The 19,893-nt window shown below is 52.6% G+C and overlaps 5 protein-coding genes and 1 non-coding gene across 6 annotated transcripts; 3 read left to right on the forward strand and 3 right to left on the reverse strand.

Moving 5' to 3' along the window:
- Positions 1-482: 482 nt before the first annotated feature.
- On the reverse strand, positions 483-1,199 carry CC1G_13820 (hypothetical protein; the record flags this gene model as incomplete). Its single annotated transcript, XM_002911739.1, has 2 exons — positions 483-950; positions 1,011-1,199. 2 exons carry the CDS (start codon positions 1,197-1,199, stop codon positions 483-485), a joined length of 657 nt encoding a protein of 218 aa, XP_002911785.1.
- A 641-nt stretch (positions 1,200-1,840) lies between these two features.
- CC1G_13821 (hypothetical protein) lies at positions 1,841-2,422 on the reverse strand (the record flags this gene model as incomplete). The annotated part of the gene is made up of 1 exon (XM_002911740.1): positions 1,841-2,422. The coding sequence occupies one exon, from the start codon at positions 2,420-2,422 to the stop codon at positions 1,841-1,843; it is 582 nt and encodes a 193-aa protein (XP_002911786.1).
- A 1-nt stretch (position 2,423) lies between these two features.
- CC1G_13201 (hypothetical protein) lies at positions 2,424-3,435 on the forward strand (the record flags this gene model as incomplete). Its single annotated transcript, XM_001841119.2, has 5 exons — positions 2,424-2,613; positions 2,784-2,819; positions 3,073-3,124; positions 3,169-3,189; positions 3,414-3,435. The coding sequence occupies 5 exons, from the start codon at positions 2,424-2,426 to the stop codon at positions 3,433-3,435; spliced, it is 321 nt and encodes a 106-aa protein (XP_001841171.2).
- A 1,147-nt stretch (positions 3,436-4,582) lies between these two features.
- CC1G_13202 (hypothetical protein) lies at positions 4,583-6,293 on the reverse strand (the record flags this gene model as incomplete). Its single annotated transcript, XM_001841120.2, has 5 exons — positions 5,775-6,293; positions 5,701-5,714; positions 5,453-5,640; positions 4,979-5,376; positions 4,583-4,898 (listed from the first exon to the last, which is right to left on the reverse strand). Exons 1-5 carry the CDS (start codon positions 5,891-5,893, stop codon positions 4,583-4,585), a joined length of 1,035 nt encoding a protein of 344 aa, XP_001841172.1. The 5' UTR covers positions 5,894-6,293.
- A 130-nt stretch (positions 6,294-6,423) lies between these two features.
- CC1G_20020 lies at positions 6,424-6,496 on the forward strand. Its single transcript has one exon. It is a non-coding gene; the product is annotated as a tRNA-Thr (tRNA).
- A 151-nt stretch (positions 6,497-6,647) lies between these two features.
- CC1G_13822 (hydrophobin-251) lies at positions 6,648-18,329 on the forward strand (the record flags this gene model as incomplete). Its single annotated transcript, XM_002911741.1, has 25 exons — positions 6,648-6,671; positions 6,774-6,787; positions 6,864-7,140; positions 7,168-7,258; positions 7,355-7,506; positions 7,536-7,661; positions 7,730-8,586; positions 8,663-9,365; positions 9,443-11,016; positions 11,323-11,436; positions 11,470-11,580; positions 11,640-11,777; positions 11,838-13,007; positions 13,070-13,137; positions 13,309-13,399; positions 14,034-14,040; positions 14,112-14,720; positions 14,941-14,965; positions 15,151-15,219; positions 15,242-15,343; positions 15,492-15,830; positions 15,854-15,949; positions 16,108-16,184; positions 16,232-16,466; positions 16,522-18,329. 25 exons carry the CDS (start codon positions 6,648-6,650, stop codon positions 18,327-18,329), a joined length of 8,877 nt encoding a protein of 2,958 aa, XP_002911787.1.
- Positions 18,330-19,893: the final 1,564 nt, after the last annotated feature.

Here is a 19,893-nt window from a genome sequence, read left to right on the forward strand (position 1 = left end):
GCGTCTTGGGTGGATACCCTTTGAGGAAGGACTCGGGACTTGTTTGGAAGTCGGTAGACGATTCGTTCGGGCCCGCAACTCGGAAAAACACAGACTAACCCTAATCACGACGTCTAAGTTTTCGGTTATCGTAAACTGAGAGATTGACGAGATTGATTTCTAAAATGGAGACGTCGGCAAGAGTTTGGATTGTCTTGGCTCGTTTCGAGAGTTGACGGACTTGGAGGGGTCAACCGTGTGCATAGTATGTATAGCGTATACGTCTACAGTGGTCAGAAGGGATAAAGTATACAGGTTACAGGTTAAGTGGTAAATGAATGTGATGCCAGAGCTGAAATAGATATTACCAAATGAGTGTGGTACAGAGCTGTAAGTAAAACGAAAGCTTCTACAGAGTGTGTTTACAAACGGTGAGGCTTATACTCGGGTGGCGGAGTAGGCTGACGCGAAATCAATGAGAAAATGAAATGAAAGTTTGGAATTCATTGAGACGACGCGGTCCTGGGTGCGGGGAGAAAGAATGGTCGACCTTGCATCTTAGCCGACTTCCGAGCGTTAATTGCGACAGCAACTGTAGTCGGCTCTGGCAGGGGCATGACCATCCGACGCGCGGTAGGATTGAGAGAAACGACTCTGGGATGATGGACAGTGGCATAATAACACCAGTCGAACGCAGCGTTATCCGAGTGAGGATAAATTTGGGATGCGATGCGGCGGAACCTTCTTTTGCCTGGTTTCGTGACCTTTGTTGCTGGACCCCATACATGAGCTCGAGCTTTCTCTTCTCCGCGAGGAATGAGAGGGCTGGGAGGAAGTAGGGGGAGATGTCGAGGGTACAGTGTCGAGGAGATGCGGGGCATATGAATCACGGTTTCGGAAACGGTTCTTTCTTTGTTGGCCTGATCATCGGAGTGGCAACGATCGCGTTTGCAAGAGGAAAGGTTGGGAATCTAGAAATGAGGATTGAGTTCGCGATACAGAACGAGCGCGGACGCAGAACATTGACATACCTTTTCATCTCTGTACCCAATTGTGGGGGAATCAGAGTCGTAGTGCGTTGCAAACGCGGTCGTTTTCTCGTCGTCGAATACAGTCCAGAGGTAGATCAACCTCGTAAGATGGAAAACAAAGCGAGAGATTGCAGTGCCAATAAACACTGCGAATAAGAGTGCCAGAAGTTCCATGGAAGTCACTGACATCGCTACAAGGGATTACAGTCTCCAGTTCAAACGCCGTGGAGAGAGTCGCGATTCGCGGTCGTCGTGGTGGTTCTTTGTAAAGGACGGAGTCAAAAAGTCCAACGTGATTCCTTGGCCCAGGATGGGAATTGAATATTGATCTCATATGCTGTGGCCCAGAGGACAATGGACAGGTAACGGAGCTTTTTCCGACCTTGGACGAGCCTTTGACGCCGACCATTGTCCTGTTTCTCTCTGCAGAGTAGAGATTATAGGCTGAGTCCGGCCATATCTACAAAGGGTTTGTATCCACAAGCGTGACAGAGATTGCTCGGCCCATTGTCCAAGCATCTCCAACACGCGTAGTCTTGGCACCCGGATTCGGAAGGTGAGTTCCTTTGTCCGTCGCGTCACGGTCCTAGAGACCCATCTCGATGGCAAAACAATCAAAGCGCTGTCGGTGTAAGCCAGTCATTGTTGTGGGAGGGCGGAAATATATAAAAGGTCAAACCCAAGTCGTTAATTACACCCCACCAGAGAGGACATGGCTAAGGGCAGCTAAGAAATCGGGCAGAAGCCTCGTACTACTACTTGGGCACAGATCTCCTTCAAGGTCCCACACACTACGAGGGATTTGATCTACAAGTTGAAGCATAGCATAGTTAAACCGTCCGCCAGCCGAATTCGGTATCCCATATATCTCGCTGTTCATCGTCCAGGGAGATACTTCGAGTTCCACTCTCCGAATAGCGCTTGTCAGCGTAGTTGATCTCCCACCAGAGATCTCCAAGGTCCCAAACACTGAGAGCGAATTGCTGTTCTCGCTGAAGGGTCACAACGAACTCTTTGAGATGACCAACTCGCGAGTCATGATGGTGAACGTTGCCTGACCGACTTCGCATGAAGTTGAGCAACATCCGGTTGGAAAGATCAGTGCAATCGCTGCCGTCCCACCGGAAATATTGTAGCTCGGGCCACGGAGCGTTCTGCATTACGTGGTGCAAGAAGTCGTCGAAGCTAATTGTTGTGCTCCTACGGGGACTGACGTCGGCAAGGAAATCGAAGAAATCTTCAAGTTCGCTGTCTTTGGGAGGGTCTCGTCTCTTAGCATGGAACTGAACAAGGAGCCCAAGAGGCGAGTTTCTCCTAAAGATAGTGAGGTGGAAGAATCTCTGCGGTGTCCTCGCCGGCGTCAGTCCCCGTACGAGGACAGCCGTTGGCCTCGACGACTTCTTGCACCACATAATGCAGAACGGTCTGTGTCCCGAGCTACAGTATTTCCGGTGGGACGACGGCGATTCCACTGGTCTTTCCGACCGTACATTGCTCAAGTTCATGCGAAGCCGGTCAGGGAATGTTTACTATCACGACTCGCGAGTTGTTTATCTCCAAGAGTTCGCCGTGACGCTTCAGCGAGAGCAGCAATTTGCTTTCAGTGTGTGGGACCTTGAAGGAGATCTCTGGTAGGAGGTCAACTACGCTGACAAGCACTATTCGAAGGGCGGAACTCGCAGTATCTCCCTGGACGATGAACAGCGAGATATATGGGATACCGAATTCGGCTGGCGGACGGTTTAACTATGCTATGTATGCTTCAACTTGTAGATATACTAGTCACTGACCCGTGCTCCGCACGGGGAGGTAAGCCAGCCTTGCAAATCTTTTGTTCGCTTTTCCGCTCCTGAGTTCTGTCTGTAACCCGATGGTACTTGATTAAACAGGCGCTTGTCCAACGACCTTTTTCTGTTTAATCGCAATAGAATAATCACCCGCGCTTGCTGCTTTCCAGGAGCCCCGAGAACACCTTCGGGTTGACCTTTGTCGATGAGATGCACCTCCAAAGTTTAGCCACGTCCAAACCCTGGATTTAACCGCTCTACCCGTTCGTTTTAAGACTCCAACCATATGCATATACGGTACCCTATCACTATAGTTATCCCTTTACTGTAAGTCTGATGTTCCTCAAATTTTATGTATAGTCTACTTATAGTGTACAGGGTTTCGCAAAAGGGTATGTGCGCACGATCCCAAAATTTTGGCCCTGGAACCCTCAGAATCCACCTTTTTGGGCGCCTATCCTTATGACTACCAAGCTCTCTCTGGGAAGGGAAAGTATCTTGAGAAGAGCTGACCTCTCAGGCTCAGAAAAGGCGATAGAAACGTTATCTGATGCACTCTGAGGGCAGTAAATATATTTTACCTTTCTGAAGTGTTTAAACGGCGAATTGTACCCAGCATTGAAAAATCTAACACCTGAGACTCTGAGAACGACATTCAAATTCGGAGGCCAAGATTTCATCCATGTCTGGCGTTTATGTTTAAAATTTGTCCAAGGCATAAACTTTACCTTTTGTATTTAGGGATTTCCTCGTATGCGTGTATGCCCTTACTATGCAATTGGACTAATTCTATGCTATGACACTATTCACTTTGAGAGATTTCATCGCACCTTGATCAATAGTGAACTAGAACAATTCCTTGATTTTTCCTTGCCGACATTAGCGCCCGCACGAGCACCATCAGGAAAAACGCAATCGGTTAATTCTACGCCATTAGTGCGAAATAGGTACAGTAACTTTGACTATGTTTCAACTTGTAGATCGAATTCCTCGTACGCCTGTATGCCTGTACTATGCAATTGGACCTATTCTATGCCATGACATTAACGATTTTGAGAGATCTGATTGCACCTTAATCACTGGTACATCACGCATTCCTCATACTAGCATACTCGAGAGTTAGGGGATCCGTAATCAAGGCTCTACCTGCACCCAGTACCCCTCCTCTTCGTAATCTCATATGCTACATATTTTTCGATTATCTCTCGTAACATGGAAATATGAAGTATCCTTAAGAGGTGATTCAGGTCAGGGGAACGCCTAATAACTTGAAGAGCTGGAGACGCGTTCCACCAGCGAGAGTTTCTTCCAGATTCTTTCCAGTCTCTTGGTTTTGGTTCGAACGATTAATATTTAATTATTGTTCGGTTCTCTCGCACTTTCAACAACTGAGGGATCCACTGGTTCTACGAAACGTGCGTCACGCTTAACAGCAAGGACACTGCAGGATGCTGGGTGCTCCAGTGAAGAAATGGTGAATTAGGCGCCCAAGCGGATCGTTGCTCAGCGCTCAGCATCGGTTGTTTTCTGACTGAATACCATCACGGTCCATGAAGGGCACGAGGGGCACACTGCATCCGCTATTCTGCTGCCTAGCTGAGTGTCCAAATAGAACCAAGATTTCAATACGGTTTCAAGAGGATTGTTCTGCGGGGAGGAACCACGCTCAACGTGATTAAGGGCATACGACAATTCCGGTCTAGCTGCTCTATAGAACAGGGGTATATACATGTAATTCCACTCCAACAACTGGAGAGATAAACCATTAACCAATCTTAAACTAAACTACAACTTCGCCGCCTTCAGACTCTGATGATTCCTCTCCGCATTCTTCAGATTCACAGCCATAGGCAGGGTCAACGCCATCTGCGTTGCAATCGCCAAACAAATCTGTTTATCCCTCCACCCCTCTTCTGGAGCTCCCTCGCCAATTTTGGAGGGCGCGCTCCAGACTTCGACGTAGATGTCGTGGCGGCTTTGGGGGTGGTTTACGAAGCGCCCGGAGGAGTAGAGGCCGACGGTTTTCGAGGAGTGGTGGGGTGTGAGGTTGCGCACGGGGAATTTGAAGTCGACGGCGAGGGTCATTGTGGGTGCCCAATGGCTGATGAGGAAAGGGAGTTAGTTGGTTAGTTCTGTGCTGCGAGGTCGGTGTGGAGCGGATAGAGAGAAAGGGTGACGTACGCAGCATCCTCAGTCCCTCCCTCGCCCAACGGCAGCAGACTCCGCGTGTTCATAAACATGTCAACCAAAAGCGGGATATAGACATTTGACAACTTCTCCGTCGGCTGTTCGAATTGGAACCATGCAGCCCATTCTGTCCCCCCGCCTCCGACTGTCTCGCTGTTCGTCCGGTTCGGGTGGCCGGGTTGGTTTTTCTCGAGGGTCGCGGTGTCGTGGGCCCAGGAGACTTGTTGGTTCGTGCGCCAAACGCCGAACATGGGTGTGTGCTTGGCTTGGGAGGGGTGTGAGTACAGGGGGAGGCGGCGGGCGTAGGGGGAGGGTGGTTGGAGGACGAAGTCTCCCTCGGAGAGAGGACCGTTGAGCCCGAACATGGCGTGTGCTGTGATTCTTAGTGCGTCCTGGAGAAGGAGTGTCATCGTGGAGGTTAGTATTCGCTAGGACAACATGATATTGGGAAATGAAGGTACTGCGCACCCCTTGGATTAGGTCGGCTAGGAGGTTGGTGATCGTCTTTCCGGTTTTTACTGTTCGTACGCGGACGAGGAAGGGGAGAGCGGAGGTTGTTGGTTTGAGGAAGTGGGAGGAGATGTGGAGGGGGTCGATGTGCTCTGTCTTTTCTTGGTGCTGAATGCATGCCTCTAGAATCAAAGCTAGAGAGTATCCTGGAGGTTTCGAGTGTCAGACACGACGCTTCGACGCGTAGAAAAAAGAAATCAGTCTACCTCCACATGGCACGCTATTGGAGAAAGAATCAGCTTTAGTTCATTGGGAGTGATTGACGTTTGAGGGTACGTACTTTCCGATATTCCAAGTAGGATCCATGATTCCTTCGTAATCCACCGTTCGCCCCTCAAAGTTGGCGGCATCTTGCGGTCCTTTACGGTGGACGGTCACAGCTTGGTTGAACGGTGCCATCTTCGTACAATCTCGAACGTTGAAGGGGGCAGGGAGGGGCCAAGGGGTTCAAGCATTGCGAGCCTCGTGAGTGTCAGACTTTAAGATGTTTTCGTTGTCAGGTATTCCGGGGAAGTGAGTTCCGGCATGGAGGCGTTCTTCAAACCGGAGCCGGTGTTTTACCCCGCAAATGAATCATGATGGTTCGGTGAGTTTTCTGGGATTGACCGATGACAAAGTCCCCCCTGATCAGCCAGTAAAAGTGTGTCGATTGAGGAGGATTGTGCCTGAAAAAGGAGGAATGCATCAAGAATGCATGATCAGTTCGAATGGCACGCTTGGAGAGACGGAGTGCCTATTGCTTAAGCGACGTCCCGGTGTAGGTGGATTCCACTGCGTTCCGTGCTCCCAGCTTACATCTTTGCGGCACCTTTGGCGAGGAATGAATTCAAAGTGGAAATCGCAACTTGGATGTCGAAAGTCAGTGGCTCTGGAGAGTGGGATGGATGTGACACCCGCACCTGAAGTTTGGCTGGACAAAGAGAGCAACGTCCTTCTTAGCTCAGTTGGTAGAGCGCGTCACTAGTAATGACGAGGTCAGTCGTTCGAGTCGGCTAGAAGGAAGTCTTTTTCTTACCCTTTTTCCCTCAAGTAACCTCAAACTAACCTGCGCAATTAACTCACATACTGATTGAGGCGCACAAGCACATACGTCGATATCGATAATTCAATCTGGTGTTGCATTAACTAAAGCACGGGCGTCTAATCGACGACCATGGCCGTTGGTCTGGGCGACAAGGTGGGACCAACTATGTAGTACGCAGCGGACTCCCCTCGTAACACGAAAGCTTCATTTTGTGGGGTTCAAGGGCAAGTTCTTGTAGCACATGAAATTCATCAGGGCAGCCACCTTCGGTACGTGTAACCAACCGATCGAACGGTTCCTTGTCCTTTACCTCGCCCATTCAGATTTCGACCTCTGTCTTCACAGTGGTCGCAGTCGAGTCGTCGCCTTCCATTCGCTTCAAGCTCCAATTACGAGAATGAAAAGGCATCAGGGCAATCGCGGCAATCTCGGCCAAGGCATCTTCGACTCCAGCGGCTGTGTTGAGCCGCATCATCCCCGTGTTCACCGCTTGTCTACGAGCAGCGACCACACCTCGCACGGCGGCCCAACCTCTTCCTCAACACCGCTCTCCTTGGGCGCGCTCAACCTGCCAGCGCGCATCTACATTCCGGTCTTTACTTTCATTTCAAAAACCCAACTTGTGAGTGCTATTAGTACACGTTTGAAGAGGACGCCCGCAGATGATCCTGTTTGGTTTGTAGGCTTTTCGGCGCAGGACTGGGAATCCCCATACTGGGCGGTGCTTGAGGGCTTGACGGGTGCTGTTTAGCTTTTTGTCGCTTGAGGGCGCTAGAGTTTCTCCGTTCTTCTCTTCTTTTCTCTACCACCACCACCACCAACGACACTACATTCAGCCTCTTCGTTGCTGAGGCAAGATGGCGAACGTGAGCTTGTAAGTCTGTCTTTCTGGACTATTGGGAGTTGGATGGACGAGGAGACTGACGGTTGTCGCTATCGCGCGATTGTAGAACGCTTCGTCCACCGCCTAATGTCGACTTTGTACACGGTAAGTGAGCTGGGTATTGGGTTCGTTAGACGCCGGCGCTCTATTGCCATCGTCTGGAGTGGTGCTTGTGGAAGAAAGCTGACGACGTTTCTCGCTCACCAGGCTTCCCCGGCATCCCACCAGCTGCAGACAGGCCTCAAGCTATCGTCAAGGGTGTACGTTCTCCCTCCACCCAACTAAACCCACTCCAAAAACTCACAGCAGCTCAACTACATACATACAGGCCGTCGAACTGCGCGTCCCACAAAGCGGCGTAAAAGCCAAATGGGTCCGCATCGAGCTACGCAAAATCGAGCGACTACCGCCCGGCGGCCCGGACAGCGAGTTCTACGACTTTGTCGGTCCCAGCCCGATCAACCTATGGACCTCACCCGACGAATACGGGCTGCTGCGCTCACAAGACTTTCCCTTCTCCATCCGTATCCCCGAGTCCATCCCGCCCTCGGTCGAGCTCGACAACCGCGGGCAAATCTCCTACGAACTCATCGCGACGGTGTGCACGAAGGGCAAGAAGGGGTGGCTGCGGAAGGCCAAGGCGGTCGTGTCGAGCGCAAAAGCGCCGATTACGATTGACAAGCACGAGTTGCACTCGACGTGGCCTGTGTACTGCCAGCACGAGATCCGCGAGGTGTCGCAGGAGGGCGTGCACCTCGTCGTTGAGCGCAACCATTCGTGTTTTGGGCCCGGGGACCGGATTGCGGTCTCTGCGACTGTCAAGTCTGATGCGCTCTCGACGGTTGTGCTGGCGAACTTGGAGCTGGCGCTGAAGGAGACGATGAGGCTGCATCCGAATAATTTTGCGGGCGTGAGGAGGGTCCAGGCGCAGAAGGTGGAGAAGGTGGTGGTGAGCCAGGTTGCGGAGGTGAATGCGACGTTGTATGGGGGGACGCGCCGCACGGTGGAGCTGTCGTGTACGCTTAACCCGAATCATACCACCCCCACGTTGACGGCGGCACGGCATTTGGATATCAATTACTCTTGTATTGTGAAGGCGCAGTTGGGGAATGGGAAGGTTATCGTTATGGAGCTTCCTGTTATCGTCTCGAATTGGCCGCGTAGTGCGAGTGCGCAGGCTATCAAGTGCGTTTTTTTTCACCCTTCTCTTTCGTTGTGGATCGTAGCTGACGGGTTTGGTTTCGTTTGTGCTATATTACAGACAAATTGGACCTACACCGAACCTCTCGCTTCTTCCACCGGTGGTACCTACGCCAACAGGCAACTCGATGTCGATGTCGATGTCGTACGCCCAAGCCCAGATTGGACGACCAAACACCGCAGCAGCCAACTCTCCCGCCCAAATGGCGTCTACGCTTCCCATCGTCCGGACGTCGCATGAGGGTATGGGTCCCGGCGGGCATAATCTCAACCACGCGAATAGTAATTTTGCGACTGTTGCGAACCCGTCGGGGATTGGTGTTTCTCGGGCGGGTATTGATGAGTTTGGGTATAATACCCCGATGAGCCATCCTGCTAGTCCGGCGAGGCCTGGGTTTAATGCTTCTGGGCCTTCTGGTGGACTTGGGGGTGGGGTACCTGGGGGTGGGGTGCTTGGAGGTGGTGTGAGTGGCGGTGGTGGGCCGCCTCATCAGCTTAGACAGGGTCGGCGGCCTGGTTCGGCGGGTGGGACGAATAGGTTTACTATTACTAATGCGCCTGAGTTGGAGTTTAATACTGGAGGAGGGGCTGGGGGGAGTAGGATGGGAGGAGGTTCGGGAGGTGTTGGAAGTGGTGCTAGTGGTGCAGCTGGCGCAGTTGGAGGGGGACAGCAGAAGCAATGGCCTAGTGCGGAGGAGGAGAAGAGGTTGTATGAGATGGCGAGGAGGAGGGTTGAGAATACGCAGGGACCTCATGCTGCACCTGTGAGTTTCTCGTTTCTCGTTTCTTTTCGATCTGAATCTACTTGTGAATTTGAATTGATGTTTGGTTGGATGCGTAGCCCCCTGTTAGTGCGCGTATGTCCCCACCGCCTCGTGCGACCTCTGCTGGCGCCAGTTCGGGGTCTAGTCCCACTCACACTGCTGCTACGACCAACGCGACCGGCAATAACACCGGCAGTACCACGCCACGCCAATGGCTCACGGCTGAAGAAGAGAAAGTGCGGTTGTACCAGAAAGCGCAAGAGGCGGCGCAGAAATACCAAGATCCGAATGCGTTTATCCCGCCTGCTCCTGCTTCTGTTTCCCAGGAGTTTGGTGGTGGCGGGAGTGGGAGTGGGGGGTTAGGTGGAGGTGGTGGAAGTCTAGGGGCCAAGCCGACTGGAGCGCAGTTGTATCAGCAGGCTATGGCTGCGAGGAAGAATAATATGCCTGCGCAGGTTCCTGTTTCTGGTGCTCCTACTAGGAATGCGAGTGCGACTGGGAGTGGGGTGGGAGGAGGAGGAGGAGGAGGGGCGGGAGGGGCGCCGCTGCGGGCCTACCCTACTGCGGAACAGGAGAAGGCTGCGTTGAGGAGGTACGAGGAGGCGAAGAGGGCTGTGGACAAGACGCAGGGAGGGGATGGGCCTATTGCGTATGAGGCGTTGTTTCCGAATGCTGGTGGTGGGAGTGGTGGGAGGGGGAGTGTGTCGCCGCCTCCTCCTGCTGCTGGTCCGCCACCACCTGTAGGCCCGCCGTCCCTGCATGGCGATGCCCCGCCGCCATTTGCGCATGGAGGAGCGTCTGGAGCTGGGGCGTATGCGATTCTTTCGGAGAAGGAGAGGTTGAGGAGGAAGTATGAGGCTGAGGATGCTGCTGCTGCTGCTGGTGGTCAGCGAGGGCAGGAGGCGGGAGGTGGGATGGGAGCGCCGCCCCCGCCTTTCAGTCCTTCTCCTCCGCACCCGCTGCGGACGCAATCTCCGCCGGTTATCCAGCCGCAGCCGCAGCCTGTGACGCAGCAGCCGCAGCAGTTTATGAGTGCGATGGCGGAGAAGGAGGCGCTTAGGAGGAAGTTGGAGGAGAAGGATCGGTTGGCTGAGCAGCAGCAGGCGCTGAGACAGGTTAATGGGGGATCGTCGCCTCCGCCTCCGCCGCCGCCGGCGTTCACGCCTGTGCCTATCACGCCTCAACGTGGTGCAGGTGTAGGTGTTGGTGTTGGTGGTGGTGGTGGTGGTGGTGGTGGAGGTGGAGGGAGGAGTCCGCCGCCTACGCCTGGTAGTCCTGGTGTTATGACTCGACCGACGCCGCAGCCTCCTGTTGCGGGTGGGTCGGGTGCGGGGAGGGTGTTGACTGCTGCTGAGGAGAAGGCGCTGTTGAAGGCCAAGTATGATGCGCAGGATGCTGCTGGTGGTGGTGGTGGTGGAGGTGGAGGTGGGAGGCCGACTCTGCCGCCGCCTAGGGTTAATGGGAATGGGAGTGCGTTTGGGGGTGGAGGTATTGGAGGAGGGAGTGGTGGATTACCGAGCTATTCGAGTAGTGCTGCTGCCCCGCCACCGTTGATGCCCCGTCCGCCTGCTGAGTATATTCAGGAGACGAAGGAGGAGGATGAGAGGGTTTCGAAGTTGGTTAATCAGGATGGGGTTGTTTATGGGGATTTGTAGGGTCGCTGATTCGTCTTTCTCTTTTTTTTTGCTATCTTGGAAGTACAAGTATACTTACGTTCTCTGGTTTTTTTGAAAGAGGCAAGCGTTCATTTCGTTTCATTTCCATCTTTGATTTTTCTATGCTGATATCCTACCCTGTTGGTATACCTCTTGTGCTTTGCTCGTTAACGTTGACATACATACGTATCTCGCTCGTTACTTTTGCGTTTTATTTAGTCGTCTCTTTTGTATATCCCGCACTCGCACACTCCCTGGAACGTTTATTTATGGATTCTTTGCAATGCTGTATCCTTTCTTAGGGTTGATCGCGAATCGCGAGTGACGCGTGGCCTGATGATGGAACGCGTCAGCGGGCGCCAATTGGAAAACGTGGGAATGGGAACCGGCGCTGCCGCCCGTTATTATTTGGGGCTGTGTGGCCTGTGATGTGTTAGGTAATGTGCCAGGAATTTCTTCTTGGTGCTGTTCAGCGACGTTGACTGGCAACTTTTGTTCGTGGCAAGTTCATGCTCTTCATCTAGTGCGATCAGCTCAACTTTATCCCTGTCCAATCACCGGTGCGTCTGTGCGCTGAACCAATTATTCCTGTGGCTGAGGAAATCTGCACCATCACTAGCCATATTCCTTTTACCCCGTGCAACCCATTCGACTCGCACTTGTATCGATTGCTATCCCGCCATATCCTTTCCACGATTACCGGCACTGATTTATCGCATTCTGACCATCGAGCTGATCCCCGACGCCTGACGCACCGGTGAGCTGACCCTTTGAAGCAGGGGCACAACGCAGAAGAGAGAAGAGCGAGCATGACCAGTCCACACTCACCCTACGGCCACGGCCCTGGCCCGTCCTCTTACTACCACCCCTCCCCGCCGCCCCATCTCTACGGCTCCCACTCCCCCGGCCCCGGTCCCAACTACTCGTACCAGTACCCACCGCCCCCACCCGCGCACATGACCCCATCTTCGACTCCCCCAACACGGCAGAACGCGCGCGGAGGCTCGTATTCAGCGAGGAACCATAACCCGTACAACTACTATCACCACCACCACCAGTACCCGCACCATCACCATCACCACCATCATCACCACCCCGCTGCCGTGCCCCTCCACGCCCCCAACCCACACCACCACTACTCGGCCAAGTATAACCAGCCGTACTCGCCTGCTCCCTATGCCCCCGGCTTCAACCCCGCTGCTATGCCGTTCACGCCTCCGCCCCGGCACACGCCCCAGCCGCACCCCCCGCCCCCGCCGCCTCCTCCGCCCCAGACGACTGCTGCTGCCCAGCCCCCGCCTCCTCCACCTCCACAAGCACAACAAGCACAGCAGCAGCAGCCGCTTTCGCCGTTGCCGAAACAACTCTCGATGCCGCCCCCGCCGAATGGATTCTACGACCCGCATTCTCGTCCTCCACCGCCTGCTGTTACGTTGACTCATCCTCTTCCCGATAAACCTGCATCGTCGTCGTCGTCGTCGGTGGTGGAGGCTGCTGGTTCGCCTGCGACTGCGACTGTAACTGCCTCTGCGCCTTTGTCGCCGGACCCTGTAGCAGAGGAGTCTGCTCCAAATCTGGAGGAGCAGCAGGCTCAGCCAGAGGTGGCTGCTGCTGCGCCCACGTCCTCGTACGATAGTATGGGGACCATCAAAACGAGCGATAACGTTGAATCGGTGACGGCGGGCAACGAGGCTTCTTCATCGTCGACGACGTTGGGATCGGCGTCGTCGAACAAGCCTGCTACGACGGTTGTCAACCCCGTCTCGGCATGGGCGATCTGGTCGAGGCGACCGCACGATCCTTCGTCTGCTCCGGGGATTATCATATCCCCGGGAGCACAACCACCACAGAACATTGTTGATCGAGCCATCGATGCTCGTACACCCCCGCCTTCTCCTACGATAAGACCTAAAAGGGTCAGGAGGAAGGTGCGACCTGTAGCGGATGACAAGCCGGTTGAGATGCCTCCGGTGCAGGAGGAGGATACGTCTGTTCCGTCGTCTAGTACTGAGACGACGGATGAGTCGACTGTCCCTGACGGATGGCCAGATGCCTAGGGAGAACGGATGGATGCCTAGGGATGACGCGCGCAGGTGTAGACTGTAGCTTTAGTGTAGGTATGTATAGTTACTTACTACTACCTCTCTTTTCACCTATTCTTTATGGTGTATTATTGCGCTTTGGCTTTGGATTTTTGTTGTTTGTTGTTGTTGTCGATGTTTGATGTGTAGTTTAGGCTACTTGGGAGCGTTGAAAATTCACTTTTTGCTTTCTTTTTATTTCTTTAGTTAGAGTGAGTGAGAGTGAGACTGGGTTGCTTCAACTTGGGTTTGCGGGATCCACTCGAGAGGCGAAAGCTGAGGCCATCAAGCCGACCACGTGGGCGTCGGCCATGTTTCGGTGTCGACGGACGCGTGACGCGTCGGTGGATGGAAGGTCGTTTTCCTAACTGGGAATTTAACCATGCCAAGGCTCGTCGGAGCCCCTGTCCTTCAATGTTGAGATTGACCAAGTCGTTGGAATTGCTAGGACAGATATTCCTGATTGGAGGCTTATCACAGCATTCCGTTCTGATTTCTGATAGGTAGAGAGAAGTGGTTCAGTAGATCCGGCACGAGTGGCACGCAAACTGTGGCATAGGACAACCCGATTTCACGGAGTGGCTCGATTACTCACAGGCTATAGAGTCGAGCAACGAGATACACGAAACCACCTTCTTTTTTCGCCCCTTTGTTTACTTTCCTCTGGACCAAAAGTGGGTGCCAGGTGCTGACAAATCTCTCGCTCATCCGGGCTGTGGCTCAACCCAAGCGCGCGCCTCAGTTGACAGTACTTCGTTTCTTGCTTTTACGACTGCGATTTCGACTTTGGTTATCAACGAAATTCTCATCATAGTCGAGCGAGTAGAGACTTGTTGGAGATGCCGTTGTCTGTGCGGAATTTTCTGATGCTCCTTGGAGCAGTTGGTGTTGCCACTTTACTCCTTCTTTTGTATTATTACTTTGTGGTAAAGGCGGGAGGTTCGTCGCGTTGTTTGGTAAACCTTTCCAGTTAGAGGTTTGGATTTGTGATTCCTAACCGTCTTTCACAGCCTTCCCGTGTCTGTGACCAGGTAGACTGTCTTCCTGTCAAAGTTTCAATCGAGGATGATATAGAGAGTTGGGAATCGGAGAAGGTAGATATCTCGTCTGTTGAGGTCGAAGAGATGGTAGTTTTACTGCGTTATTCGATCATCTCTCGAGTTTATGTGGCTAACCTTTACCTGCAGATCAAAGAGAGTCCTCGCATTGACACTGACGCACTGGCTCTTGAAGTCGCTTTGAACGTTGGGACCACCAACGATAACTTGAACGCGTTCGTGGTGGACGCGCCGATCGGGCAGGCAGGTCCCACGGTCCCAACCCCTGCCATTCCTGCAACTCGCCCCTCAGCACCGTCCAAGCGATGCCAACCTACCCCATTTCCCACCAAAAGCATCTCCTGCCCCTCCCCGCCAATATTCCCTCGCCATCCAAGCCCCTGTCCAAGCCCACTCGTACCCCGATGGAACCGCCGCCGACGCGCCATCGTCTACGCGCCCAAATCACCCGAACGGAGCCCCAGAAAATGGAGGCGGGTCAACGCCAATAGCGTCTACCGACACTCGAGTAACGCAGTCTACGATCTGTTTTACTACGGGACTGTTCATCATCCCCGAGTTGTACGTTTGAACCCGTCTGTGCGAAAGGTGCTTGACACGGCACCGGATCCTGCGTTGATTGAGATGTTTATGGGTTTTCGGAGGGTTGTGAAAGCTGAGGGAAAGGATTTTAATCTGCCTAAGCCTAGGGTGTAGAGCCATGATATATAGACTTGGAGGCTTCGTTCGCCTTTCTAGCTACCATCTTCTCAAGCATGCTCCACTTACCGTTTCGATTTAGACCTTCTTAGGGAAGACCAAGGGTTGTAAAAACCCGCGGGTTTTGCGGGTGGGGTAGTCAAGGGTAGGGGTAAGGGTGATTGTATTGCGTCACCTTCTTGTTGTTTTAGTAGCTCACGCTCTTTTGCTTCATCTGTCGTTCATTTTGTCCCTTGTTTTCGATCTTTCACGGCCTTACGCCTCATATAGCAGTCATACACATACATTGTAGATCTATGTATTGTAGAGAAGTCGACTTTTAGCATTGTCGCTTTAGCATCGACCGTAACAAACACTGAGGGTACGTTATTACATAGTGTCAGTCTTGATTCTTTCGACAACGGCGGCCGACTTGTCGCTTCCAAACAAGTCCCGAGTCCTTCCTCAACGGGTATCCACCCAAGACGCGTTCTTCGGATGCCAGTGTACGCGATGACAGGCTAAGCGTAGGGTCCTCTTATTGAGTTCGACGTGTCAATTGCCTAGACCCTGGGGCCAGAAACTAATATAAACCCTTCCAGCACGGCTCTCAATTCCTCAGAACCCAGTTCGCCTCTCTCCACTCCACAACAGCCTTCTCTACTTTCCACTCTCGACTCTCATCCAACACAATGTTCGCCCGCCTCACCTCTGCCCTCCTCGCCTTCACCCTCGTCTCCGCCGTCGTCGCCGGTGGGCACAAGAACGTCGATTACCAGCAATGCAACGGCGGTGAAATCCAATGCTGCAACAGCGTCCAGGACTCCAAGTCCCTCGACAACTCCCTGACCAAGCTCCTCGGCCTTCTCAAGGTCGACGTCAAGCAAATCACTGGCCAAGTCGGTACTGGATGCACTAGCCTTAACGTCCTCGGCGTTGGAGGCGGCTCGTCGTGCACTCAGCAAAAGGTTTGCTGCACCAACAACAGCTTCAGTGAGTACCCGTTCATCTCCCAGTCGTATCTTCCACTCATCTCTCCCTCCAGATGGTGTCGTTGCCCTCGGATGCAGCCCCATCAACGTCTCTGCTTAAACTTCCCCATCGCCTGGATGGTACGTTTGCCTAGTCATAACCCTGCAGGCTGCAGACAACGTCTGACTATGTGCTTGTAGTCTTTCCAAACTCTAATCGCTATTACTGTAGTACCTATCATTTAAATTCATCGTCTTTATCGCCTCGATTTCGAACGATTCACCTTGCACTGCCTAAGACAACACCCGCCCATCCGTCACTTACAAGCCAACTATGTACGCAGTCTGCGGAGTGCCGGAGGACGGGCGTGAAGGGGTACGTAGAATTATCTGGCCACTCTGACACTGTTATCCTTGAGGTAGTTGTGGATTGCGTTTGCAGAACGCGAGGATGTATGTACGGTTCAGTTTACCCCTATGAGAGAACTGACTAATACCCCCGAACCTGGTGATGGCCCGGGTTCGCTGGTCGAACCATGCCGTTTCACAGGGCTTGCTTCTTGCCACTACTCACCTCCATCCCAACTCCTACTTCACGGCTTGCACCTGGGCCTCATTTTCACCTCAGACATTTACTCTTTGCGTACTGTATTCTCAGGTTAGCGTGCTTGACCAGCATTTGCAATGATCAAGTTCTCAACTTCGGCTTTTAGTAGCGCCCGTGAAGACCATGTCATCCGACACGATCCAAGATCTTCTCACCACCAACCGCGAGCCCAGCACTTTTGAAATCGAGGATGCCGCCCGTAAATATGAAGAACTGAGGCAAGAGCTCCACGACATCGAGAAAAAACGCGACGAGATATCGGTGAAGCTCGACGGGTATAGAGCTGTGCTGTCCCCCATGCGCCGTCTATCAGACGACGTGCTACAAGAGATTTTTGTGTGGTGTCGACCGAGCCACAGATACCCTCTTCTGACGGACGACAGAGAGGGCCCTCTCCTCCTCACAAGGGTGTGCCGGCGGTGGAACGACCTTGCGTTGAAGTGTCCCCGTTTGTGGGCACAGTTCACTGTCCCCTCGATCAACAACGGGCCCCACGCCGTACCCAGTATCGTTCGTCACACCATCTCACTGATCAACCGATGGACGGAGAGAGCGAAAAGTCTCCCCATCGGCGTGTCGTTCGAGGACCAGTTCGACCGCTGCATCGTCAGTCTCTTCAAGGGATCCCGTCTCTGGGAGGAAAGCCGCCGCATTTCCTCGCTTTCCATCGCGTGTGAAAAAGACCATCTTCCTCTGTTCGGACGTGAATCTCCGTCGTTTATCGAACTTCTCAACGAAGTCTTATCCGACAGCGAGAAGTTCCCCGGGCTGAAACGACTCGCATTGAGGCTCAGCCCTTTGTGTTACGATACTCCGCTGACGCGTAGGTTTGCCGACGAATGCACGATATTCCGCCAGCCGCACCTCAAAATCGTTGAGCTTCCCCTTTCAGACGGCCTCCCTTTTTCATTTCTGAAATCCGCCTTACCATGGTCGACGCTTACTTCTCTCGATCTCCTGGACTCAGACCCATGCAGGAGTCGGAAATTCTCACTTTGGGAGGTACTGGACATCCTAAAGTGCGGTACGCATCTCGTCGAGCTCAGGGCAAGGGTAGACCGCCTCCGCCCCAATGAAGACACACGGGCACCCAGCAAAGTAGATAATTCGACTTTACAGCGACTACACCTCTTCCTCTCTACCAAACTCGATCGATCCGACGTGCACAAATTCAGCTCCCTACTATCACTGCCGTCGCTTCCTAGCCTTCGAATGGAATGGATGAAAAAACTCGAGAATGATCCAGATCCCATCCACATATATCCCTTCCTACTCGAAGGAATCGGGAAGACCTTGACGTCTTTAACCATAAAGCCTTCGTACCCTTGGAGCAGGAGTCGCCGCGACCTGCAACAAATCGCAGCCTTCACACCCCAGTTGATTCAGCTCCGTCTGGAGGAACCTCATCGTAGTCGGTATGAGGATACCGATCATTGGTTCGGGTACGGCACGGAGGAAGACGTACCGGGTTGGATCGTGAATTCGAACTCTCACGAGAACCAACAGTATCAAGAAGGCGACCGCTTCCTGGCGTTCATCACGCCTGGTTTGACGACCGACACGCCCTCATCAGACTCGGAGTCCTATTGGCCGAACCTTCAGTATTTCAAATGGGAAATGGAGACTCTGTCGTTCACAGACGACGCCATCGAATCGTTTGTTCGCCAGCGTGCTCACTCGAATACCCCACTTCGACAAGTATTTATCAAACTTCCTCGGGCGGCCGCGCGCGATGTATTGGCCCCTCTGGAGGACCTTGTATTGAAGGGACTATGTATCAGGCTGGAGTATCAGGATGATGATGGGGTGAGGTACGACTATAGTACAGACGAGCTTGATGCCTTGATAAACCCTTATTGGCGTGCTTCTCCACCTCCCAGAGAAGGCTTAGTCACGGACGCCTTTGGTTGGTAGAAACTTACTTGTATATGGATCCATCACCTAACGTTCTCAACGCGCTCAAACACGTAGCTTTGCAAAGGCCAGTTTCACTGGGGAGAAGTGGGATACTAAGATACACATGTATATAAAGTTCAGACTGTTCTTCAGATGATGGAAAAAATGTAGATATTTGCACTTAAAGCCCAGATGATGTGAGAAATTCTGAGTCTCGAGAGGAAAAGGATGGGAGTACGGTAAAGGTGATAGTCGGAACTCGTGCCCATACGATTAGGGGGCCTTGCCTCTAATGGTCTGGGCCCCTATTATTAAACAACACTACGCGAATCTGCTAACCTGAATCCAAGTCATAGTCTCTACAGATCAGGCAGAGTAACGCCTGTGTGAGCCCGAAGCATTGTAGGACGTCTCCCGAATTTTGGATCCCACCGTACCTCTCGCTGTCCCGGATCGTCCGAAAGGGGGGTACTGTGTGGTTCCATCCTTCGAATAATACTTGTCAGCACTAGATGCTGTAGCTTTTATTCATAATTTACGGTTACATCCATCTATACATTATTCATAAAAACACGGTTACCGATGCCCACATTTTTTATTCATAACTTGTAGAGCCACCCGGGTGTCTTGGCGTAGCACAGCTCCTTTCCAAACTGGGATGTATCCCCTTGGAAGCGCTTGGCAGTGACATCACCATAGCGCTAATTCCCAAAGTGGTCACCCCGCTCCTCACAGCGGCGCAGCCTCTGGCCTGGCTAAATATAGCAGCAGAAAATGTGATTGATCCCACGTTTGTCGTTACATTCTTCCTCAGCGCTCAGCCCTTGAACCGTGAATGAATCATAAACTGTTATACATACTTGACTGGTTGGCTGTAAAATCGGTGCTGAAATAAGCTCCATCACCTCACATTACATCTGACTTTCGTTGACCGTATGTTGGTTTTTCACTTACTCGGTAACCAGGGATACTGGAAACTTGGGGCTGTTATGTATTTAGTACGGGTTGTGCTCTGCATGTGTAGCTACCACAGCCATGCTACATAGTAGTAAGTTTGTCTCAAACCGAGACTTAAAAGTTAAAACTATACCGCGGTGGCGACTGTACTGACATGTTGCTACGCCGCGCAACACGTCATTTCTTGGAATGGGATAATTCCGGCCATCTGATGGATGCCGCCCCTGCCGGAAAACATAAATTTGGCCCTGCTCACCGCCTGCTGGGTACTCTCTTCCACGAAATGAGCCTACCACTTTGAATCACCCCCTAGCCTCAATGTATGCACACAGATTCGAATTCCGAGCCACTTTAAATAAAAATAAGACGAAATCCGAAATTCGGTGAAGACAAGCATGATTTCACCTTTGCAACACGGGTAGAGTGTGCTTTGGCTTCAGGTCCGTCTAATCCCTTTGCTGGTACAGGGTAAACTAGTGGTCAGAAACCATCGCATACTATCAGGCCAGTGTGCCAACGTCTAGGCGAATGGAATTATCCTTCAACGGGTGAGCTGGGGGACCATCCCTAGGGTTGAAGGGTATGGTGAGGAAGATGTGCCTGTTCTGGTTGCGCCGCATGGCCG

This window comes from Coprinopsis cinerea (genome assembly GCF_000182895.1).
Source record: "Coprinopsis cinerea okayama7#130 chromosome 2 map unlocalized cont3.2, whole genome shotgun sequence".
NCBI lineage: Eukaryota > Fungi > Basidiomycota > Agaricomycetes > Agaricales > Psathyrellaceae > Coprinopsis > Coprinopsis cinerea.